At 28.4% G+C, this 26,684-nt stretch overlaps 1 protein-coding gene across 3 annotated transcripts in view; it reads left to right on the top strand.

Annotated features, from left to right (window-relative positions):
• The window catches only part of S1P (membrane-bound transcription factor site-1 protease), a 56,767-nt gene that overhangs the window by 16,275 nt on the left and 13,808 nt on the right, over positions 1 to 26,684 (top strand). For all 3 annotated transcript variants that reach the window (XM_087160013.1, XM_087160012.1, XM_087160014.1), the window contains exons 7-23: positions 463 to 573; positions 2,454 to 2,563; positions 2,749 to 2,865; positions 5,289 to 5,356; positions 6,194 to 6,296; positions 7,394 to 7,470; positions 9,844 to 9,918; positions 11,105 to 11,366; positions 12,305 to 12,352; positions 13,654 to 13,836; positions 18,261 to 18,337; positions 21,280 to 21,375; positions 21,914 to 21,993; positions 22,091 to 22,126; positions 23,869 to 24,025; positions 24,128 to 24,208; positions 25,143 to 25,186. In XM_087160013.1, the coding sequence (XP_087016139.1) occupies positions 463 to 573; positions 2,454 to 2,563; positions 2,749 to 2,865; positions 5,289 to 5,356; positions 6,194 to 6,296; positions 7,394 to 7,470; positions 9,844 to 9,918; positions 11,105 to 11,366; positions 12,305 to 12,352; positions 13,654 to 13,836; positions 18,261 to 18,337; positions 21,280 to 21,375; positions 21,914 to 21,993; positions 22,091 to 22,126; positions 23,869 to 24,025; positions 24,128 to 24,208; positions 25,143 to 25,186 (1,725 nt within the window). The remainder of the gene's footprint in view (positions 1 to 462; positions 574 to 2,453; positions 2,564 to 2,748; positions 2,866 to 5,288; positions 5,357 to 6,193; positions 6,297 to 7,393; positions 7,471 to 9,843; positions 9,919 to 11,104; positions 11,367 to 12,304; positions 12,353 to 13,653; positions 13,837 to 18,260; positions 18,338 to 21,279; positions 21,376 to 21,913; positions 21,994 to 22,090; positions 22,127 to 23,868; positions 24,026 to 24,127; positions 24,209 to 25,142; positions 25,187 to 26,684) is intronic.

Raw genomic sequence — 26,684 nt, 5'->3', positions numbered from 1 at the left:
TTTAATCTGCAGTCTTCTCTGCATAGCAAAACAGGTTTTTCCATGTTATTAGATAGGGAAATAGTGTAATGGAGAGAAACATTCTCCAATTTTGCCCTCTTGCTAAGCCACCAATGGGTTCATACCACTGAATCATGCACAACACGGAAAAGTCTGAAAATATTTCTTTGTTTTGAGTATGAATCCAGTTATAAATAATTCAAATGTTTATATGAAGCTTCAATGAGTGCCAGTTATCTCATGGTCAGCCTTATAAAGTGTTATAAAAATTAACTAAAATTTTGCGAGTTTCAGTTTTCTATCACTTAATAAAATATTTTCTACCAGGTGGATAAATTCATTGGCATCCCTGGTATATTTCATAGCAAAGGATTGGAGAAAAAGCTTGTTAAGCATTCTTCAACAATGTTTGATTTTTATGTTAAGAATTAAATGCATTTATTGATTATTTTTTTCTCCTAGGGGCTGGTGTTAAGGTTGCAGTATTTGATACTGGATTAGTTAAAAATCACCCACACTTCAAGAAAATTAAAGAACGTACAAACTGGACTAATGAGAAAACATTAGATGATGGTATTATTATTATAACTTCTGTTCTACTGTTCTCTAAAGTTTGAATAAAATAGATCATAATAAAAAGATGTTATTAATTAATATTACTAATATTATGAACATACCATTTAACATTTTAATTTTATATAATTTTTATAGCATTTAAAAAGAACTTTCTAACTCACAGCTGCTTTAACAGTACAGTGAGGGGTCGAAATCCAAATGTGGAGCTGCAAGCTTGGTAAAAATAGAAAATTCAATAAAGACAAATGATAAGAGACAAATTCTTTTTACTGAAAACTTTATATAAAAAGCTCTAATCAGTGACCATTAGCTGCAACACTTGTATCGTGCATACATTGAAAGATTATTGGCATTTTCTTAACTTCAGCTTGGATGCTCATTTGATTGGGCAGTGCCCTGCCTTGAAATCCCTCCAGCTGAAGTCTTACCACTTCTGTAAGATAATTGTTTGCATTTCAGCCTTCTCTGCATTCCAATATATGGCAATAAATAGATGAATGTCAGGTTCTGTCAGGCAGCATTTTTACTCTCTCCAGAGAAATTGCCCTCTTGCTTTAATTACCTATATTGTATAGAAGTTAGTTGTTCATGACAGGTTTTATCACCCTTTACAGATGTGACCATTACTTTTGTAACACCCTGTATACTTCAAAAATTAATAAATGAAAGTAATAATTATGTTTGTGTTGTTTGAAATTGTTAAATATTGTTTAATGGAAAGAGATGTCTGATTTTGCAAAGCTTGATTAAATTAACCGGAAATAACTGATTTGCTTGCTAGAGTGGTTATGTGAAGGTCTTCTCATCAAATTACAAGCTTCTGTGGTTCATTCTGTTTTTTTGCCAAAACAAATGCCCTTTCAAAGTTTCCCTCAGTTCATGCATGGTACACCACTAAGTGTCCTTGACTGTCTCTGTGGTTCTTCTGTCCCAGGTTTGCTCAAACCACTTTATCTAGGCTTAGACTTTCCTCATGAAAATTTTTTACCTTCCATGGAATAGAGGAGACATATGCCAACTGTTACTGCTCAGCCATTGTGTCAACCTCTTTCCTATCATTGATTGTTTTTAGGGATCATTTTAGGAGCAATTTGGGTCCATTATCGGACACTTCACATTATAGATTGTCATGAAGACAGACCCTCCTCAAAAAATTTTATTTTCAAAACTGCCTTTGTCAAAACGGATCCTTCATAGAACATTTTATTATCAAAAGGACCAAATAAATCCTTCACTATATTTTTTCATTATTTTTTGCTATTTTTATCAATATCATCACAATAATTTTCCAAACGCAAGGACAAAAAAAATATTTTTTTCGCAAATTCACTTCTTAACCTAGTTAAAGGAATCTGATTAAGTGCTTATTTTAGATTTCTGAAATTATGTATAGATTTTTAAGAATTTCATAAAAACAGGAGTTTTCATCAAAAGTCTGGAATGACCACTGGTATTAGTGGTTCTGGGGAGGCAACTCTTGAATGAATGAGGGTGAGATCATTTGCAACTTGTTGATGGGATATGCTTTTTTAGACTTGATTTAGGAGCCTAAACCAAGAGGATAAGCAAAAACAACAGAAACATTTGGATACAAAATCGATAATTTCAATGACAATACCCTTATGCTTATGGTGCTTAGCATGATAACGCATGCTACTCTGGTGTATTAGATGTATCAGTCATAAGCAAAAGGTTGCTTATGACCTATAATAAGCTTGGTACAGGGTACAAGGCTAGGATAATACATGTTACTCTGGTGTATCAGTTGTACCAGTCATAAACTAATGATTGCTACTGTACAATGCTTGTATAAACTACAGAGAATTATTCTTTTAAAAACTAATTTATTAAGAATTCATGAACTTTTCTTTTTATAGGTTTAGGCCATGGAACATTTGTTGCCGGTGTGATTGCAAGTAATCGAGAATGTTTGGGGTTTGCCCCAGATTCTGAACTTCATATTTATAGAGTTTTCACAAATAATCAGGTTTGTAATTTTCTTAGTATGCTAAAAAAATTACGATGTTAATGTTTTAAAATGGAAGTTTTTGTTACCTTTTATCAAAATATTTAATTACAATTTGTTGAAACCTTGTATCATGTGTTGATATTATATTTTTTAAATGCTTGTATTTTTAAAGTTTGTTAAATTTAAAATTCTTGAAATTTCAGGTTTCATATACATCATGGTTTTTAGATGCTTTTAACTATGCTATTCTTAAGAAAATAAATGTCTTAAACTTGAGTATTGGAGGACCTGATTTTATGGATCATCCATTTGTTGATAAAGTAACTTTTTTTCTTCACTTACTTCTGTTTTACTTTAAAAGATATAATTTGATAATGCAAATAAATTTAAAGCCTCATCTAATTTATTTTATGCTAAAAAATCTTTTATTGTGCATAGTTGTTAGATTCAAATTATTATACCAAAATGTCTCTTTTAGTATTATAAATAATTCTTCTTAGATTATAAATAATCTCTATAGATTATAAATATTTTTTAATAAATTATTCCTAAAATCGCATCTTTTTTCTTATTTTATGTAAAGTATCCTTAGTAGTACAAAATATTTGCAACTTTTGTTGTATTTTATGTTCATAATGTTAAAATTCATATTTTAATCCTCTGCTTGTGAAGTGTATATTTCAGGATAACTTGTCAGAAAGGGAACATTTTTCATTGTAAAAATTTGTCTAATTAAATAAATTAATCTTTACCAATAGGTGCCTTTATAACTAAGCTACTTCTATTTCCAATATAGTGTGAAACAGGATTTGCTATTTATATAAAAAATTACAGTAATTAAATTCCAAACAAGAAAACAAACTTCTTTTAGTATTAACAAAAAGGAAGTATTGATTTTTTATGTGTCATTAGTCATTTCTGACAAAAAGTTAATGAGTTAATTATATATTTTATCACACTATATGTTAATTAAATTGTTATTCATTTAAAAACCCTTTTTTGGGAGTTTTTTTTTTTTTTAAATCTCTATCAAACAAACTATGAATTCCTGAGTTAACCGAATCGTAATTAACAATCGATTTTTAAATAAATTTGAAGCTATTTTTTTCTTCAATTGTTAGCTTTATTTAATTTTATTTTAAATGACATTGGTGTAGTCATGACAATATGCTTATGCAAGACGTTAGATCTCTACATCCTGTAACTCAGTACAAAAAGGAATAATTTTAACAATCTTGTGCTTGTTTATAAAAGCAGTACAAATATAAATTTTAGAAAATCCTGTTAACTCAGAATTACGCTTAGAAGTCAGAGGCACTTCAGCCAGTACTAATCATTAAAATTACTTAATAAATTTAACTTTTTTTCCCTATCACCAGCCATTAATAACAAAGACTGGTAGGTCATAATTTCATGACTGAGATCTCACATAGACAGAACATTATGTGATGTGGATAAAATATTGTTGCAAAAAGACTCATATTGGGCATCATATAAAATTTTACTGCAATATTTTGTTTTAGAACCAAATTGCAAATTTGATTACGTTCCAGTAGATAATCCCAGAGTTTCTTGTAATGATGATAATAAACACAGAAAACATTTTTCATGAAAGAATATTTAGTGAATAAGTAAAATAAATAAATAAATATATAAGTAAATAAATAAAAACATTGAACACAATTCATAGTACAAAAATTGAATATCATATATAAATCAAATTTTCTTTTTCTTCATCATTCATGATTATTTTGTATATTTTTGATGCAAGACACATTTCAAAACACTTGTCTATGGAAACAAGCAGGCTGATTTCCTAGCGAAGAAGAGCTTGAGATTGCTTCACTCAAGATATTAAAAAATATTGTATCATTCTATAAAGTTGTATATTAAGCAGATTATGATAAAAAATTTTAAAGTTCAACTACTTGACTGTTTGCAGTCAAAACGGTGGAGAGTTGGTGATCTTATGGCCATTACCGATTCTCCATGTCGAGAAGCTGTTGCAAAATTCCGTCTTTTGACCGGACATGACTGTTTACGAGAACATCTTCATCGCATTGGGATTTGTCACCATCCAAACAGCCCCCTATGTAATTTGGCAGAGCCTGTGAATAAAGACCACCTCCACCGTCGCTCATCACTCCATGGCGACTCTGAGACGGCACTGTATTGGCGTGCAAGAGAACTTTTAATGAGGCAATGACTATGGTCAATTTTTTTATGCCATCTGTTCTATTCTGAATTTGTTGATTTAGTTATTTCTTTGTATTGCCTTGCCATTAGAAATAAAATTTAAAAAAAAAAGAAAAAAAAAACGTTAAAAAATGTGTGGTTTATGTTTTGATGCAAGACAAATTTCAGAAATATTTTTAAAATAATGTTATATTTTACTGCAAGCGTATTGTATATTGCAGAAAATTAGTTTTAACATATTTTGTAGAATTACTTGATGTTTAAATATTTTTATATATTGAACTATTTTTGTATTTTAGTGAGCTCTAATTTATTGTTTAAAGAGGACAAAAATCTATTTCCTTAAAGTTTCAATAAGGAATTCAGGAATATAATTAGTTTATTGGAATTAAAAATCAGGACTAGAATTAGTTTTTTAGAGTTAGAGTAAGTAATAGAGAGCATTTTATTTGAGATTTATATATTTTTATCCAAACAATTCTATACTTTCTTGGTAAATTGTTTTAGTAATAGATAATCGTTTTCACAAATGTTATGCTTGTTATAGGTGTGGGAACTTACAGCTAATAATGTCATTATGGTATCTGCAATTGGAAATGACGGACCACTTTATGGGTGAGACATACTTTGCAAAGTTTTTTGTTTTTTTTTATTAAAGTTTAGTGGAATAGGGGAAGTTTAGTTTGGAAGAAAGTTTAGTGGAATAAAGTATATATGGGGAAGATTATAAAATTTTATGTTAATATGGAATTTTTTTTATTTGATATTTTTTATTGTTTTTTACAACTATGTTCCATATTTGGTTTATTTTTATTGCTAAAAAAATATTTTTTCGTATAAATAAGTAGCATTTAACATTTTATGTTCGAAATATGAACAAAAAATCTAGCTAAAATATATAAATATAAAAAATGAGGAATAAAAAACATAAGTAAAATAAAAACCTCTTAACAACTGATAACTACCATCAGCTCTGTCCAAGTGAATATATTGATTTTTATGGCAACCATGTGAAAGCACTTCTCCTACTGTTTTGTAAATGGTGTTTTTATCACAGAAATATGCTTAAACATGTTTCAGAAATGTGTTCACTTTACTCCGAGTTAGTTAGTCACTGCTATTATAATGTTCCTAATTTAGAAGGTAATACATATTTTTAAAGAACTGGTTTTGTTACTAATGAGACAAGAAAAATTGACGCATAAGATGTTTATTCTTATTTTCAATTGTGACAGATTCTAAATGAATATTCACAGATATTATTTATAAGACAGAGCCATTTATTTATGCTATTCTTCTTTAAAAAATTTTGTTGAAGAGTGTAGGAAAATTAGCTGAACCTTCATACACTGTTGTCAATTTGTTTCCATTGTAGTTTTAAATTAATGTCTTTACTTCAATAGATTTAAAAATATTACAATTCTTATGCATGAAATCAATCATTTATTATAGCACATTAAATAATCCTGCGGATCAAATGGATGTTATTGGTGTTGGGGGCATTAATTTTGAAGATCAAATTGCACGTTTTTCTTCCAGAGGCATGACCACATGGGTAATATCTTTATTTGAGATTATATATATTTTAATTATTAATAAAAATTGTAGAATGTTAATAAAAGATAAGGACTAATATTAAAATTCACTAATTATAATAAGTTATAATACATTTTAGTGAATTTTAACATTGGCTTTTATCTTTTATGATTTTTTTAATCTATGGCTAGCAGTCTTTTTGTTTGAATTTATCAGTTTTTCTTTTTTTGTAGTCAACTGACATGTGAATTTTTTCATAAAGGCAATATCATCGTATTAATGTACGCAATTTTAAAGTATGTTAGGAGTCAAGCTTTTTGTTCGCTCTTTCTCATCAACAAAACATTCACACTTAACCATGCTGCTTAACCATCCAGATACAGAAGATAGAGATTATTATGGAAATTGTTTCGTAGCTGGCTGTAGAAGTTTTTAAAAATTGTTTTAACATTTTTAAAGAACACTGGTCAAAGCTTCTACAAATAGTGTTATTTTTACTCAATTTTAATGTTTCAGTTTGATAAGTATTCTGATGTTATACATATACATACACTCAAGTGCAATTTTTCAAATAATGACGGCCCTGAATTTAAAGCAGAAAACAGTGAAAATCTCTATTGTTATTTCATATTAAAATTGGTATTCAATTAAAAATTCATATTGATGAAAAGGGGTGGTTGAAATATTTTTTATTGTGATAACAGTTATTTCATGAATACTTTTTTTTACTTTGATTAGCATACATGGATAGAAATTAGGAAAATTTTATCACTGGTCTACAAACGAGCAACTAAAAAATATAAAATATACAAAAAAATTACAATACAAATATTGTGAAAGGCTCACAATTATGATGAAATGTGCTACTTTGTGAGAATAATGCAGACCAAAAGACAAAACTAGAAAACAAAAATCCAAAACAGCATATCGTTCTTTTATATTGATAGGTAGTCTGGGAAACCATTAATTATTTTATGATAGTTTGAATCAAATTATTGTGCTCCTGGACCTATGGAACACCGTTAATTTCTAGCCATGAGCGTATTTTAAATTAAATACAGCGTTCTTAAGTTTACTATTGAAATTTTCTTTTTTATAATAAAATATATATTTCAGGAACTTCCGGCTGGATATGGCAGAGTTAAGCCTGACATTGTGACTTATGGTTCAGCTGTCCGTGGTTCCAGTATAAAGTAATTACTATTTAATTAAGTGCTTTTAACTATTTTTTTTTTAAATGTTTTTGTGTAGCACTTAAATACATGCATTAACTCACAAACATTTCAAGTCTTCTTATGCAGAAGAAGAATTCAGTCTAAATAAGATATATGAAATTATTTGTATCATTATCAGGCATTTTCTGTTAACAAAATAAACGATTATATCTGTACTTAAAAAGTTGTCACATACATGGGAAAGCTTGCCGAGGAAAACTGCAAGGTTGACCTTCGATCAGAAGTTTAGTCAAAAGGGGATATGAATGGCATTACCTCCTTCAGCTAGAGTTGTTTGAACATTTTTGCAAGTAAATTTTAATGAAATAAAATTTATGTAAGTGTTTATTTATCTTTTGTTGCCTGCTTACATATTTTTAACTCGACAGTTAAAGCTTTTTTTACATATTGTGAAGCATTAAATAAGTTAACTACCTCTATCAAGTATATGTGTTACTTTAAATAAAAGAGAAACTATTAAATTTTTCACCCCAGTTATTGCATATCTACCTGAAAGTCTGCTTATTGTTGTTTTTGATGTAACAAAATATTTACCATGTAAAGTTTTTGTAGGTAGGAATAAGTTTGTTACATGTTTATAATTTTCTGTATTGTCTCTATGTATGCACCAGAGTTGGCCGTCGATTACAATAATCGATTACAACTGTAATTGATTACAGATAATTACAGCTATGTAATCAATTACTTGTAATCACAATTACAGGTAATCAAAATTTTTGATTTCATCAGAGTAGAGCGAAAATGTAATCGATTACATTTTTCAATTACTTGTAATCATGATTACAAAGTTTGATTACAGCTGTAATCATGATTACATAGTCGATTACAGTAATCAATTACTTGTAATAGTGATTACAACTTTCAAAAAGTTTTCATTACAGCTGTAATCATGATTAAAATTTTGATTACAGTAATCAATTACTTGTAATCATGATTCCAAGTAACTGCGATTACAAGTAATCAACGAAAACGATTACGGGCAATTATGATTACAAGTAATCGAAATATATGATTACATGTAATCATGATTACATGTAATTGTGATTACTTGTAATCAAACTATACAATTACAAGCTATTACACTTGCATACTATATGCAAATTCATTATGTAAGTATGTATGAGTTTATATATTTTTATGTACATAGAATGTACGCACGCATGAACGTACAATTTGTGATTCCTATATATACAATGTATGCACAAACGTTGTTTGTACGTACAATATTCATAATTATATTGTGATATACTTAATGCAATACGTATGTGCTTAGTACAGTAAGACCTCGATTATCCGAGCTAATTGGGACCGCTAGTACCTCGGATATCGGAAATCTCGGTTAATAGAAACCATGTATAAAAACCTTCCGTGCTTGCGAATTTAACTACTTTTAAAGTAAAAAACAATAGACCGTTTTTTAAATGATTAAAATTAACATATATGAACTTATGTTTCACAGCTAAAAAGATTTAAAAAGGAAATCAACTCTAGTAGTAAATTTTAAAAAGTAAAATGGAATTTTTTTAACTATACTTAGTTAAATATCGAAAGACGCATTTTCAAAAATAACACAAATCTCACGAAAATATTGTATTTTTAAAATTTACATGATTAAACTTACAAGTCACATGACCACTGTTAACAAAGCATTCATGGATGTTGTCTTCTCAGGGTGTAATATTTCATGGAAGTTGAGTGCTTTTGTGGTGAATAAGTGCCTGTAACAAGGACAACGAACTAATATGTGTATAATTTCTTCCAAGCTCATTTTGGAGAGGAGAAATGAAAAATTTAGACTTCGTTATTGCCTTGGTTAGCAGAAACCTCGTTTAATCGAAGTTCGGTTAATCGAGGTTCTACTGTACATATAATTATGCATTTATGATACAAGTACGCATGTATGTTAGTTTGTACGAAAAGACAATGTTTTGTATCTTTACATACATAGAAAATATATGTATGAATGTATATGAAAATAATGTTTATACGTTTGCATGATTTTATGTACTTAATTGCATACATTGTATAAATTTACGATAATAGCATATATACGTATGTATATAAAATTGTACGTATTTACGTACAATATGTAACAATGTTATTTAAAGGTACAGTACAGAACCCGTTATCCGGAAAACCAAAAAACCGGATCGAAATTCGATTAATTTTTCTCTTGCCATTAAGCTCTATATTTAATAAGTTGTAAGAGTTAAATAGTGAAATAAACATCTGAATATCTTGCATTTTTTATCAAAAATAATTGGATAAAAATTAAAACACCATTTTATTATTAAATAAAGCTATTTTTTTATTATAAATTTTTATTTTTAGAGGAGGTTGCCGTTCTCTTTCTGGGACTAGTGTTGCTTCACCTGTTGTTGCTGGTGCTGTTACTTTGCTTATGAGGTAAATTCTTAAATAAAGTTGATAACAATTGGCTAATCTGAAAGTGGCATATTTAATTAAGATTTCTAGTTTCATTCAAGTTATCAAATATTTCTTTCAGGTATAGTAAGTAGCCTTTTTTGTGTATAGTTCTAATCAATCAGAGGAGAAAATTTTTATGTACTAGAAATCTAATATTCATTGCATTATTAAGGAAATGTATTTTAGCTAATTTTCTAGATATGGTTTAGAAATTATGGAGCCCAAAAATATAAACTCTTAAAGCAATTTTAATATTTTCAATTAATATGAAATTGCGTTTGTACTTTTGAATGGTATTTGTTTTGTGAATCAGAGCTTTATACAATCCAATGAAAAGGAATAATTATTTAATTAAAGTATTTCACATTAAAATAATTCATGATTTTATTTTTAAAAAATGATTAATGTTTTCTTATGTATTAATAAATTTGACGATTTTCTAAATTTGAACTTCAGAATTTGTCTAAAGAGTGAGGTGATTAAAAAAAAAAGCATTCATTGATCTGATCAGTGCAATAATGAGGTTTGAAAATAGGTGCATCATTTCTTGCGGGATTTTCAGGCATCAAAGATGTCATGGTTGACCTTTAATGGAAACCTTTTGACTTGTTCCTTGACTAATATTTTTTTCATGTAAATCTTCAAATGCAAAATAAAGAATGAGTCTAGGGGAGCCTCACTAGGACTATAGTGTAAAATTCCACACCTTTGAACTTGCCAGCTAATGGGTTATGAAGAGATAAGTGCGACAAGGCTAGCAGGATAACGATGAAGTTATGGAACAAATGATTTAAGGCTCTTAGTTTTTAAATTTTATAAAACAATCTTTTCTTGAAGTTATAAAATTAGTGAATGAAAATGTGTGGTGATGAATGTATATAACAAAAGAATTTGTTTGAGTTAGTTATGAAATTTATACATTTCATCTGTGTTTTTTTTATTGTTTTCTATTTGTTGTAATTTTCTATGTGCATATATAATCTAAAAAATTCACTCTGACCCAAACTTTATATAATATTTTAAGTTTTAATCATTTACTTTTTGTTAATTTTTTTTATACATTTTCCTGTCTTCAGTAACTGTTTAAACCTATTTTTCAAACTGAAATGTTTTATAAGCTATTTATCTAAAATTGAGTTGCCTCAATGAAGTTTTTTTTTTCTAGTGGAGTTCTACACTTAGGAGGGGCTATAAATCCTGCAAGTATGAAACAAGCTCTAATGGCTTCAGCACGCCGTTTACCCAATGTCCCTATCTTTGAACAAGGTTGGGGAAAATTAGATCTTGTTAGAGCCTACCAAGCCCTTAGAAGCTATAGACCCCAAGCTACTCTTAGTCCAAGCTACTTAGACCTTACGGAATGTCCTTACATGTGGCCATATTGTTCTCAGCCCTTATACTATGGTGGCCTACCAACAATTGTAAATGTAAGAATTGCAATGAAAATGTTTGGGACAATGTAATGATGAGCCACTTTTTCAAGTGGTTGAGGAGAGTGTTTTTGGTGAAAAAACACAATAATTTCCATGTGGGTGATATGTATATGCTGTTATGTATCAAACTTTTTTAAATTACCTATCAGGGAACAAAACTAATTAATATTTTATTGTTAATATGTCACCTTTGAAAAAATGTGCCATATCACTATATTGTCCTAAGAATTTTATACATTTATACCTTATTATTGTATACATCTCTTATTAATTTCTGTTATTTAGCAATTAAAGAGATTGAAAGAGAAATTTTTTTCTATATTAAGGGATATTTTTTTCTATATTATCTTTTATATATTAGGGGATTTCAAAAGTTACTTGTCTTATTTGAAACCTAATTAAATGCTACACATTTTCTTAAAAAAATATTTACATTAATTAATTTGTTTTCCATTGTTTTTTTTAAAGATCTCTTACATCATTTTGCAACTTTTTTAGATATAAATTGCACAATTTTTGAGGAAAAATGTTGATTTCTGATTTCATTTTGATTTCTATCTCAAAATGATTTTTTGCACTTCAAAAATTATTTTGCAGAAAATTGATTACTTTATATGAATAAAAAATATGACTTTTTTTATTGGCTAAGAATTTGCATTTTGTATACATTTTATCATTAGGTTAAGTAAATTGCTTACTTCACAATTATTTGTAGGTCATATTCTGCAATCTGATTGTCTCACATAACACAATTTTTTAAATATTTTTTACGAGATTTAGACCAGGTATATACTTTTGCTATCACCGAATTTTAGACAAAATATTTTTTTTTTTGAAGTTTATATTCATTTAGTTTTTTTTGTTGTTCTTTTATGCTTAAGTGATATCATATAAATTAATAATTAAAATGTAGATGTTTATTTTATTTTTAGGTTACAATACTGAATGGTATGGGGGTATCTGGCAAAATTATTGGAAAAGTAAGTGCGTCTATTTTTGTTGTTTCAGAAATGCTGTTTTAATTTCGAATTAAAGTTAAGGATATATTTTAAAACTATTATTATATTATACACTTTTAGTTATCACTATTTTCATATTTAATTTTTTCCTCTTGTTGTTAAAATAGTCTAATTTTTCCATACAACAATTAAAAAAGAATTATTTTTAAAAACATTTATTAAATTGCTGTAAACTCTTGATTAGCCATAGTTTGTCTAAAAATTAAGATGTTTTCTCATTTTGTTCCTGTGTAACTATTAAAGTGATTAAAAGTTTTAAACATTATCAGTATTATTACATTATATTCTATCTGAGTAAGTTTATTTTAATTGCAGATTATTATTAAAAAAAAATTTTTTTTCATACTTTAACTGTGTATTTTACATCCTTCTTTATGTTTGGGGATCTTTTTTTTTTGTGCTGACAAAATGTAGTTACAAAAACAATAATGTTTTTCACTGCTTTATCACAAAATTCGCCTAGATGAAACGTTTTGACAGGTTGCAGATCATCTGCAAAATTAGCTTATCTGTGATGTCAGGACAACCTATTCTGCAAATCATCTGAAGTTAATTGTATTTGTTTGCCTATAATAAATTTTTATCATTAGTATAAAATTTAAAAATATTTATGTTGCTTTAAATTATTTTCATTATCTTAATTTTTTAATTATATATAGATATAATTTTAGGAGAAAAAATAAATTTGTCTTTTAAAATTTATTTATAATTCAACCTCAGGAAAAAAAATTTATGAGAATACTAAGAGTAAGAAACTTTATTTAGTACTAAAATTGTTCAAATATTTAAATAAACTTCTCTCAACCGTGAAAAGAGAAAGAAAAACATAATGAACCATATCTTAACCATATTAAAATTAATATAAATAAAATGAGGTAAAAAAAAATGTGTGAAATAGAAAATAAAATTTAAACTAGCTACTCATCATCAGTCTGCCATGTTACCAGTCATGGTGCTTTCTGAATCTGTCTCATCATATAGGTACAGATATTCATATAGGTGACAGCACCGTAAAATGAAATTGATAATAGTTCATTATTTATATAATTTATTAATTATATTACCTTTTGGAGGGTCAAAAATTATTATACACTTTCTAATTTTTATTTAATAAATGTAAAGATTTTATTTATAAAATAAAAGATTTTGCAAACAAGGTGAAACTGATTATTATTATATCTCTTACAGGTTATGTACTAAAAAAACTTAAAATTAAAGAAAAAAGGATGTTATTGTTTTATATATTGATTTTTATGTTGTAGCCCCAGTGGCATCCATATACCCCACAATATGGCCATCATTTAGAGGTAGCACTCTCCTATTCAGATATTTTATGGCCCTGGTCTGGTTATATAGCTGTGCATATAACAGTTTCTTCTCTGGCCGCTAATTGGGAAGGTATTGCTCAAGGTCACATTTCATTCACAGTGGAATCACCACCCGAGGTAACTATCATGAAATAAGTAATATAAAAACATGCTTTTGTAAAGTAATTTATTGCAATTGTAGAATCCAACTATTTAGCTGTATATAGGAATCACAAAATTATCCTAGCAGATGTCGATATATAGCAGAATTTACAGTATTAATAAGATGAGACATTTGACTGGGACCATGACACAGTCAGACAAAAACTAAAAATTATATTTGATTTATACATAAAAAAATTTGCATTTTTGTTGATTCAATATGAAGTTTATACTATAATACTTTTAAAAATGGAATAAATCTTTATTCAATTAGTTAACAGAGATTTTGGAAATATTTATAAAAACTTTTTAGTTTTTTAAATTATTTTAATTTTAACTATTTAAGAAAATTGATATAAAATTTTGAAAATCATAAACTTTTTTTTAGCTTATTTAGCTGCAGATCGGCAAACAAATTTTATTAAGGAGCTGAAACTGATAGGAATTAAGAAGCTTAAATAAGGGATTTTTCTGTTTCTTCTCTCAGCAATTCTTTAGTCCTCCCTTTTTTTAAATAAATAAAAATGAAAAATAATCTGCAGTTTCTGGGATAATCTGCAACACCCTTTTCTATACTGCCACGTTTCTGCTATTTCAGTACCGGCAGAAGATGTTCTTGCCCCCCAGGCGATACTAAGAGGAACACCCTTGACTCAGTCTGGGAAAAGGAATCAGACTTTTAAAGATAAAAGCAAAATTTTTCTTTCTTTGAATTGTCTTGCTGGTGTTGTGGCAATGCTGTTGATAATTATTTTTTGTGTTTTTAATTACAATATTTCCACTCGAAAATTATAAAATATGTATCAATCCTAAATGTTGATTTAAACGTCGCGGGGGCTCAGGGGATAGAACTCTCTCCTCCCAATGAGGAGACCTGGGTTCAAATACCAGCAACGGCTGGTTTATATGAATTGTGGAAGCTCCCACTGACCGTAATACTGACGTAAAATATCCGCAGTGGTAGACGGATTATGTGTTAGAGTACCCTTGCCGTTAGGCTAACCGTAGAGGTTTTTTGAAGTTTTCCTCTCCTTGTAATGCAAATGCAGGTTAGTTCCATCAAAGCAGTCCTCTACGAAGGCAAATTTCACCCAATACTTAACCCAGGAGTTCCCTTGCCTTCTAGATCAGGTTCAAAAATACAATGCTATGGACTTGAACATTGGTAGTCATAAACTCAAAATTGGGTTGACTGTTTAATGATGTGGAGTACCTGCAGTTGTGTTACATAGAAAGAATAACCACAAAAACCTTTCACAGTTAGTCTCATGGCAAGGGGATTCTAATACATGATTTGTCTACCACTGAGAATATTTTACGTGAACACACTAGTCCAGTGTTTCCCAACGTGGGGCCCACGCCCCACCGGGGGGCAATTTGATTGTAAAGGGGGGCAATTCAAAAATGGTGTCGACATGAGTTTAAACCTTTTGCTCTGGGCCATTTAAATGCAATGCGAGATTTCAGTGACAAAATCAAAAGAAAAAAGCAAATTCTTAAATAATTGCGGTCGATAAATATTATGTGACTTAGGGATTTTTTAAGCGACAAACCTGAAATGAAGTATCTGTTTACAGTCGATGGTAAAGCATTTGTGAGTTATTTAGCCAATATCTTTGAAAAACTGAATATATTAAATAAGAAACTTCAAGGAAGAAATAAAACTCTTGTTGATGCAAAACGAAGATATTTGGCTTCATTACCTTTATTGAGTTATGTCAGAAATATATTAACAACAAAAACTTTGAACAGTTTCATTGGCTCCAAAAATGTGAACTAAATGATACCACTTTACTTGTTATTGTCTATCATCTGAAAATTCTGTCGGCTGATTTAAAAGAAAAATATTCTGATTTGAAACAAATTTATTTTCCAACATGGATGTTGCAGTCCATGTTAGTGGATTTGTCTGATATATCAAATATATCAAGAAGAACTTGCAGAAATGCAAATTTGTGAGTAAGTTAAAACTTTATTTAATATGAAAGGAGTGATGGCATGGCTTTGTGAGGAAACAGAAAACAAATAAATACCCAAATTCAATCAAATGTGCAAGAAAACTATTGTTACCGATTCCATCTTCATATTTAGCTGAATGTGGATTTAGTTCTGTAAATGATTTTATTGGTAAAAAAAAAGAAATCGTCTGGATATAACACAATGGGGAGACTTGAGTCTAAACCTAACCAAATTGGAAACTAAGATAAAATCTACGTGCAGCAAGCATCAAGGGCAAGAATCTCACTAAATTAAAATATTAAATTATTATAGAAAAATCTTTATTAAAATTATTTCGAATTTGAATTTTAGTTTTTCATTATATGTTCTGAAAATTTTCTTACTTTGTTTCGCTAACAATATCTTAAGTTTCTTGAGTGAACAATTCGATTTTTTAATATTAAAAATTATGTATATGTTACATAGGGGGGCATAAGAATTTTAGAAAGGCTTAGGTGGGGCGTGGTACATAAAAGGTTGGGAAACACTGCACTAGTCGGTTCGAGCCAGGCAAGTAGAATTTGTATCGACCAGCCAGTGCTGGGAATCGAGCTAGGATTACCTCATTGAAAGGTGAGCACTCTATGCTCTACGCCACTTAGACTTAATATTTTTTTTAAAAAAAAAACAGGAGGAAATAAAAAATTTTAAGAACTTTAAATTTCGGTCTTATTCGCCAACCCCATAGTCCAGCGCTCCGGACAATCGCCCTCATCTTCCACCGGCCCTGCTGCTCCCAGGGCTTTATGTTTAATCATTATTTTAATTAAATTCTAGATTATAATCAGAATTTATTTTGTATACCTTATTGTATCAATTTATGAATTTATACCTTATTGAATTTATTTTGTATATTTACTCATCAATTCATTTGAAATGCTATGGGAAGAAATCAATGAAGAAATAAACTCTAATTAAATTCTTAGCATGTAAACAGAAGAAAATGAAAATTGTGTTTGTTTTCAAAACGTGTGATAATATTTTTGACTATAAATATGCAATTTATTTAGTTTTTTACATATCCATATTTATGTTCTGCTGATATAAATAGAAGTTTTAGAAATTTTTTTTTCTTCTTTTTGTTCAACTGAATAAAATATATGAGGAAGAAAATAAAATTTTTCTTAGTTTATTTTCAAGGATAAGTTTTTTTGAGAAGGAATGGCAGGTCAAGTCTCTTTCCTTAAGGCTCAACCTGCTAGAATGAAAATAGAAACAAAATAATAATTTTATTTTCGAAGTTGGTGGATGCTATTTCTCAAAATCAGATGAGTTAATCTAATTTAAATTTTGCACATTTCATGTAGATAGACCTGTAGATGACTTGACGTGGCATGAAGAATTATTTTTCTTTAAGTTAAAATGTATTAGAAAATATATGGAAATGTATAAGAAAATATATGGCAAACATTTTAAATAATTATAATGTTTTGCATCCATTATCTAAAATTCAAATTTAATTTTAAAAAAATAATCCTTTTTGATGCTTTAGTGTTTGAGAAGTCACATCTTCTGAAATCGGTGTCCTAGCCTTTGAAAAAATGTTCAACATTTTTAGATGAAAACTTGAAAATTTTTTTTTGACTGTTTCGATTCAATATGATTTAAGGGCAAAGAAAATTACTCATTCATTTTATTGAAAAAAAAATTTAAAGGAAAAATTATTTTTTAGCTCAGTTAAACCAAATAGAGCAATTCAATATCAAAAATAGTTAAGTATAGTCTAATGTTCATTTTGGAACGAATTAAATATTTATATTTTATGTATCTTCATGATCAATTTAAGACTTAATTCTGATCAGTGGTTTGATCTTTAGAATAATTTTGTTGCATCTCTGTGCATGTACGCTAAACTTTAAATGTGATGTTTAAATAATTTTATTTTTATTTAAGTGGCCATATTCCTTTGTGCAATCTACTGAAACTAACTTCAGAAACATCTTTGTTTTATTTTCCTTGTTTAAGGGTTTCCTCGTAAAATGGCTAAAGTATTTTTTGATAGAAATGTATGGGTTGCTGTATCAAAATTAGTTACAAAGCTAGACTACAGATAGTGCATTAACTGAGAAAATTGTTAAGCCGTGTTTTTAAAAATAGCCACTTATTTTAATCTGAGGATAAAATAAACAGACACCTATGCAAATATTCCAGTTGGAATGGTCTTTCATGCAACAAAAAAGTTGTATGGTTTTTCCAGTCTGCAACTGCATCTATTAGCAAACTTTGTGACTAATTTCGAAACTTTATGAGAATAAAAGCTTCTTTACCAAAGCAGAATGTAGCAGAAATTTCTTTTTACTTTGATTTCTTTTTCAGGCATCTGCTATCAACTAGCCTTTTGTATAATTTATAGTTGTTTTTGATGGTTTTGTATTTGTAAGTTTTTTTTAACTCTATTTCAGGAAGGGGAAACAGAAAATAGGCGCTCCCATATTAAACTGCCACTGAAAGTCAAAATTATACCTACTCCACCAAAAAGGTATTATAATCTTCAATTTATTTCATAAAAATGTATAATATTTAGAATACCTCTAACGTTGACGAAAATATATTATGTTCTTGAGCATCATCAATTTTGCATTCAAACTTTGTTATAGCTTCCAACTTTTCCATAGCTTTTGCATAGAAATAATATTGATTTTAACTTATTTGAAACAAGACTTGATAGCTTTGACCATACTAATCTAATCTATATTATAACTCGTATAAATATTTTGTCATTCTTTATTACATTGTATTGTTTAGATCATATATAGTAGGTATTTTTTGTGTTATATAAATCATAACAAAACAAGCAAATTAATATAATAGAAAATAACCTCAAACTGTAAAGCCAGGTAAATGTAATTTTTCCGTGGTAAAATTAGTAAGTAAAGTCATACCTCAAATGTGTATACCATTGGCGCTCAATGTAACGATCTTTGTGCGTCGAACGAAAATGGTTGTTATAACATGAGGTTGTTAAATAATATGCTATCCTTTTATTCACTTCCTTCAAATATGTTAAATATATGGTGCTATGTTGACTATGAGTAGTAATTTATGCTGAGTAACCTTCCTTCGGAGAACTGAATTCTAAGCAAAAATAAAATCATGAATGTGAATACCATTACTTTGAACTTCAAAATAAATTCTGTACTGCATCTCTGCACCATAACAGTGATTTAATTTTCAAACAAGAAAAATATATTTGATAAATTTATTATCAATTGTATATAAATTATATATTATTACACAGATATAATTGATAATTTATTATCCGTGTAACGAAATTTACCAAAGTTATGAATGCATATTGAAGACTTTGATTTTCACAAGTTGATGCAATATACACTTCTCAATAATGAAAAGTAATACATATTTCACAATCTTTATAACCATGCATTTCGCCTAGAATCACCGAATGGACGGTTCTGTCACTACTTCTTCATTATAGAGAATTCGAGATGTTAATTAAGTAGTAACATCAAAAGCAATAGTATATTTAATAATATCCTCCTGACTTTTGCTATCCTCATTAATTCAATTACAATGGGGAATTTTTTGACAATAACACCTTTTTTTCAAAAGTGATTTTCCTGGAATAAAAATTATTAAGAAAATTTCAGTCAGTATATTGAATTGTTCAGTTCAAACATTATAATGATATCTTTAGTGTATGCAATAGCAATAGTAAATCATTTGTATAAGGAATAGCCAGAGTGGTATTGTATACGTGTATCGATCGATATAATGAAAGGGTTGTAGTTATGGAGGGTCATACTAAAAATTGTATGTAAATTTTTTATTTTATATTTGTATTGCCATTTTTTATTAAGAGCAAATTAGTGCTATTGAATAAAAGAAAGTAGGGAAAGTGAGACGTTTTACAGATCTTGATTAGTATAATTTTTACTTTTAACAAGTTTTTACCAAACTAAGTAGTTTAATAGTAGTTTTACCAAACTAAGTCGTCTTTCTTTATTGAAATTTAACCTGCTATAAACATTTCTTTATAGTTCATTAATAGACCATTGTACAGCTCTAGTGCGACGTAAATAAATTAAATCTACAACAACTTAATTGTTGGAAATAAAATCACCAAAACAAGTTTTTTAGTAGAAGACAAAAATTGAGAATCTGTTTATTCAAATTCAAATGCTGTCTTTGATTATGAAAATGGCTAAATTTACTAACCAAATTACAACAAACATTAAGAACAATCTTTGCAGTTCAAAATTTATAAGTGTGGCAAAAATCTCAAGAATGTTTAGCATTAATACATTTTCAGATTTCTTGATTAGATACATATTTAGCATATTTTTAACTTTTCAGCGATGTAATATATGTATAAAAATAAGATAACAGAAATAAGATATTTAGTGGAAGGAAAGCTAAATATATGGGTTTATAAAGTACTATGTCACTTTCATCTATCCAATGAAGGAAAGCTTTTTGAAATCCAAAAATTTGTTTTGCTCTGTAATAGCATCAAAGGTTTTAAATATTTATGCGTTTCACATTAGCTTTGTATTCAATTATCTCAGTGTATTTATTCCACGAAATAAAAGTTTGGTTAAAAATAAATAATTAAATGAAAACCTTTACAATAGTCCTTAGAATACTGAGTATAAAACCTCAATGCATTAGAAGCAATGAGGTCAAGTGATAAATAAATCTATTTTTATTAATCAAAGATGGCATTAATGGTAAGGTTACTATCATGGTTATCTATGAGTAAAATTATGAGCTAATTCAGAGGGCAGTTTTGCATGCTTTAAAATATGATTGGAGATTGACCAACCACTTGGATTGGAAGACCTAGTGATGCATCTTTCATCATATGATCTTTGAAATTTTTCCTTGGTATCATGAGGCAGTTATGTTACCACACCATTTTGTGATCTGACTTGGCTCACTTGGGCCAGGATAGCCTGGTTGGTAGGGCGCTGGGCCCATGTCCGAGAGTTTGTGAGTTCGAACCCCGTCGGCCGAAGACTGCCCGTGTAGTTAAATCTGTCGAGTCGCAAAGTCTTCCACTTTCTCATAACAAATCAATACCTCTGAGGTACTGGATTGGAGATCAATCATTCTCTGATTCAGGTTAAAATTACGATCTGTGGATGAAGGAATGGATGTATGAATGGGTCCGCCCTATAAACGGGTGTGACGTATGGTGTGGCAGAAGTCAAATTCTTGGCCATAGATGGCGCCACTCGAAAACAAGAACAATCGCACCCCTCTGCCTAAACAGGCATACGAAAGCAAGCAACTTGGCTCACTTGAATCCACTTCAAAATTTTTAAACTTCATTTTATGTTCTGTTTTACCTTATTTGCAATTTCCTTAATATAAAGATTTATTCTTAGCTTAAATATTATTTTATTCATAGAAAATTTTTTTTAAAGCATTGTAATTCGAAACTTTGTATCTTGTTTTTAGTAAAAGAATATTGTGGGACCAGTATCATAATTTGAGATATCCTCCTGGCTATTTTCCTCGGGATAATTTGCGTATGAAAAATGATCCATTGGACTGGTAAGAATTGTTTAAAGTTATAATTTTTATCACATTTGCATCTACTATGTAGTGTTTTTAACTTTAGCAAATATTTTTTTAAATTATTTATGAGCATATTTGGGATGTTTATTTGTAAAAACTGAAAGGCTTTGTAAGTTTGGATTGATTTGAATGTAGATTAAATGAATGACATTATGAGTGAATGAATGGTAAGAATGTTAGTAAGTTGAATGTCATTATGAATTCTGATCTATCTATTGTTCCTTGTTATATGCTACTATTTTTTGTGTTGCTATTCTGTTATGCCAAGAGATGAAATTCAAGCTACTCTTAGAAAACATATCTGACTTTATCCATTAAATGTTTTCATCTAATATATGCTTTTTAATTTTTGATTAAATTATCATATGAAGAAGATAATATGTTTAATATAGTTTATATAATATAATACATATAATATATGCACTTTTCTGTACAGTATAGATATGATATGACTTATGTTTATTTTAATTAATTTTTCTTAATTTTCTGCTAAATATTATTTTCTCTCTCACAGGAATGGTGATCATATTCATACTAATTTTAAAGATATGTATCAGCATTTAAGGCACAATGGTTATTATGTTGAAGTTTTAGGTAATAAGATTAAATTTTTTTTCTGATTGTATTTATATTATAGTTTTGTATTTTTCATTTTTTAATATTTTTAAAATTAATTTCAACATTTTATTAGGATCTCCTTTCACTTGCTTTGATGCCCAGCAATATGGTGAGTTAATATTTTATTTTATAGATCTGTTTTTTTTTAATATAAAAATAAATTTGAGAGATATAAACAGTATTTTTCATGTAAGGACTATTGATTGTTACCAATATAATAATAATTGAAATCAATAACATCTCAAGTAAGTTGTTAATTCAATTCAAATTTTTTTCATCTTTATATTAAAATGTCTAAAGAAAACATAATTTCAATTTTTATTCAACATCGTTTTGAAACATTATATATCACTAGTAAAAAGAGAAAAAAAATACTGAACCTATATCTGTACTGTTTGGTATTTGCCATTAATTTAGATTTAGACAAAAGTAAAAGTATGTTAAATAATGCACATGAACATGTAAATTGAATTAAAATTTTAATTTGCTTCTTTTAATGTGATAAAGATGGGTCACCTTTGTTTAAAGCTACCTTATCTGATTTCAATGATCAAAAGCAAATTTATCCAGTAAAGTGCCTTGAGAGAAAAACTTATTTGCATTCCTATTAAATAAATTAAAAGTTGATAATGCATTTATTGTGCCTTAAAAACTTTATGTAACACATGTTTTAAAAAAAATTTTAAAATAAATTTGTGAATTTTTTTTCCGTATAAACTATATATTTTTTGTTTAAATTGAAATTGAATTTTATGCAATGATATTAAAAAAAATGGAATAAATCTTTATACAGTTTAGCCTGTAATGATGTAATGGAAAAAAATTTAGTACTTTTTGTTCTTAGAAGGTGTTCTCTCAATTTAGCTTTTTAATTCGAAACAAGTTTAGTTTAGAGTGTTTTTAAAAAAAGCCTTAGCAATTTTGCCCTGTTTATTTGTTTTCTATTCATTTCCCTGTTTATTTCTATAAAAATAAGAAAATATAACTTTGATGAAAAATAATCCTGCAGGTGCTGAGATAATCTACAGCACCTGCTGCCATGCTGGAGGGTGGTTGCGTGTAATTGGGTAAATTATATCCATAACTGGAAATCTCCGCTGAGAAAACTCATGTTTTTACTGCGACAAATTACCATTTCTGAAACATTTTCCAATGTATCTGATTCTTGATCATTGCATACCTCTCATCTGAACCAAATAAGCACATGGTGCATAGCGTTTTAAAAAAGTGCTTAAAGGTGCTTATTTTCGTTATTTAAAAGCCCTTAAAGGTGCTTTTTTTATTGGGTGTTTTTAAAAAGTGCTTAATTTTCCCTTTTCAAACATGAGATTTTTTTTCGTTACCTTGTCGATTTTTGCCACGTATTATGCAAAGGCGTGCTTTTCACATTGTTCTATTCCATGTTTTCACAATTCATTTCGGCGTACCATTGGTCCATAGCGTATGAAAGCGCCAATCATTTTACATGTTTGATGAAATACTTGCGAGTCGGTATGTGCGTATACTGAGCTGGGTTCGGTGAGATTATTGCCTTCTCATGTGCAACTCAGCTGCATTTTGCAAGATATTCTCAATTTCAGACTTCATTTTCCACCCTCTGATATCAAACCGAGAAATCTCTTGATCATTTTATAATGACTAATATAATTTAAGAAAAGATTTATTTGTCAGAAACTAGTTATTTTCTCATGATCGTCTAAAGTCTTTGAAAATTATTTTTCATTTTGTTAATGTATATAGTGCTTAAAAATATTTTTTGAATGCTTAAAAGGTGCTTATTTTTTGTTAACTGAAACATATCTATTCTTTCAATCTTTTCGGAGTGTTCTTATGATTACACTTATATTGCAGGTGCTTTGTTACTTGTTGACAGTGAGGAAGAATTTTTTCCAGAGGAGGTTTCAAAATTAATTAAAGATATAGATGGTGGTCTCTCACTTGTAGTGTTTGCTGATTGGTACAACGTTTCTGTGATGAAGAAAGTCAAATTTTATGACGAAAATACGAGGTACCTTTTTTGTAAAAAATTTATATCCAAAATTATATTTAGGTTAATGAACAGCTATCTAATAAATGCCTATCTTTGTTTTTATTTATTTTAAATAAATAGGCAGTGGTGGATGCCTGATACTGGGGGAGCCAATATACCAGCTTTAAATGATCTTCTCTCGCCCTGGGAAATGGCATTCAGGTAAATGAAACCGTTTTTTTTCCTTAAAAAATGTGCAACGTAGTAGTCATCATAAGCCTTATTCTTCAGTGCTTTAATCAGGAAACCTGATTTGTTAAAGGAAACTTCATTGATATAAAAAATTTTGTTCATTAAAAATTATGAAACAAACTTTTTCAAGACAAGGTTATCAAGAAATATTCAAAAGATTTGTTATAAATAAACAGTTTAATTTGATAATTATCGCTTCAAAAAGTAATTTTCATATGTTAGAAATCAATAATTTTAGCTTCAACTGTCATAACTATAACTTAAATTGTTGATTCGTATGAATATGAGGTTTTTCTTGATATTGCATATGATATTTTATGGTTTTAATTAGAATTCTGATTTCGTTAAGCAATTTCTTAACCATTATTACTTATACACTATACAGTAGAAGATCTTTATCTGGGATAAATTAATATAAACTCTTTAGAATAATTTTTGATTAAAAAAAAAGTTTAAAATGCAAAAATATGCACTTTAACTATTTATTGTTTACGGAAAAGAAATTAAAATTATCAAGTGCATTAGAACTGGAAAAAATGTTCAGTTTGTTTTAGAGATCCTAAAGTTAATTTGGTGTATAGAATTGTCTTTTACAGATCTTCCATTGTAAAAAGTTTTTTTTAAAAAACTCTTTCTATCGATCAACAGCAAATATCAAGTTCGCTGAAATTCTCTCTTTGATTATAAAATTTTATACATAATATTTGGACCATTAAGTTTTTATTTTCACTTCTCAATATAAAAAAATATTAAAAAATCTTTTGGTTTAATAATAGCATACCTAATATTTTGTTAAGTGTTTTTATTCTGTAAATGTATTTTAATTTTAATTTATAGATTTATTATTATTATGTAATTACAATATTATTATATTTATATAATAATAATATTAAATTTTTTTTAGTGATGAAGTATATGAAGGAGATTTTACTTTAGGTCATCATGAAAGTAAGCTGGTATTTTTTTCTCTCTCTTTCTAATATAAATTTCAATTCCTTACATTTCAGTTGTATCACGCATGCAGATATATTCTAAAACAGAATTTTATACCATTTTTTAAAAGAAAATTCTATTTCCAAATTAGAATTTGTCAGTACACTGCAATTATGAAATATTCCGGCGAAAGTTAAGTCATTTTCAATGACTGGTATTGATTTTGTTTAAAAATAGTGCTTATATTAAAAAAAAATCTATAAAATGTTGATTGAAAGAAAAACATACTTAAAGAAATACTTGACCTTCTGTTGAAAAAATATGAATTTTAAATTTCCTATTTTTTATGTTTTTTTTTTATAAAAACCTGAGTTCAACAATGCCCTGTAGAAAAGTGTTGGTTTGTTTAATTGGTTTATTTATTTACTTGCATGAAATAATACAGTAAACTATTAGGAATATTTTTTTCCTTAAAATTTAACACAGATTTTTGCTTTGATAGTGTTTTGATATTTGTATATAATATAGCTGTTTTTATTTTTTTAGTGTTTTAAAATTTTTTTAACAATATCTTAAAAGACATTATTATTAGTATGTTTAACTATTTAATTTATTTTAATCTACAAATATTTTTATAAATACAATTCTAATGCAGTAGACGCCGCTTAATCTGATCACATTGGGACGAACGTGATTTGATAACAATAACTGATTGATTACAATAATGTAAACGAAAAAAATTTAAACTAAGAAATGGTTTTTTTACATACGTATTAAAATATAAATTATTTTAAATTAGGAGTTGTTGCTGTAAAACTCTATAGCATTTAATACAAATCAATGTACACTAAAGAAAAAGAATTAGTTAGTATACTTGCATATTTAATGATGAACTGCAGAAAACAAATACAAAAGGTTAATTATCAACTGAAAAAGAAATCATCAATTGTCGATTGTTTAGCATTATTTCAAAGCAAGTAATTTACGAATCGCTCATAATCATAATGTTTATGAAAGAGTTCGGCTTTGTTTTGTACACCGAGACGTAATATTAGAAGTGCCCCCCTCATCTGAGCAGGTGTCGGAATTTTGTCCTCGATAGCACTTTCGGGTTTATCATCGGCACCAAAATCTTGTGACAATTGATCTTTGACACATACGGCTTCGCAAATGTCCTCATCAGTTAACGAAGTAGAAGTCTCAACCTTTTCGTCGATCTCCATCCATGCTTCAAAATCCTCAGCATTCATATCGGGCGGGGGATTGAAAACGTCTTCCCTTTCTTTCATCACAGCAGCATTGTTGTCCTCTGGTTGAAAAATTTCTCCATGACTAAAACAATTACGAATTGTGTTTTCCAAGACATTATTCCATGACATTGTTAACAAATGTATAGCATCCAAAATATTTGTTTTTTTTGGCTAGAGCGTTCGCATTAAGATCTTCAGCGTCTTGGTCTTCCATATTTTCTAAGATCCTTGAACGCATTTCCTTTCTGTAATATGCCTTCAAG

Source organism: Parasteatoda tepidariorum, chromosome 3 (genome assembly GCF_982258835.1).
Source record: "Parasteatoda tepidariorum strain Cologne lab strain chromosome 3, Ptep-v5.0, whole genome shotgun sequence".
Taxonomy (NCBI): Eukaryota; Metazoa; Arthropoda; class Arachnida; order Araneae; family Theridiidae; genus Parasteatoda; species Parasteatoda tepidariorum.
Note: the sequence above shows the minus strand (reverse complement) of the source record. Positions and strands in the feature narration are given on the sequence as shown.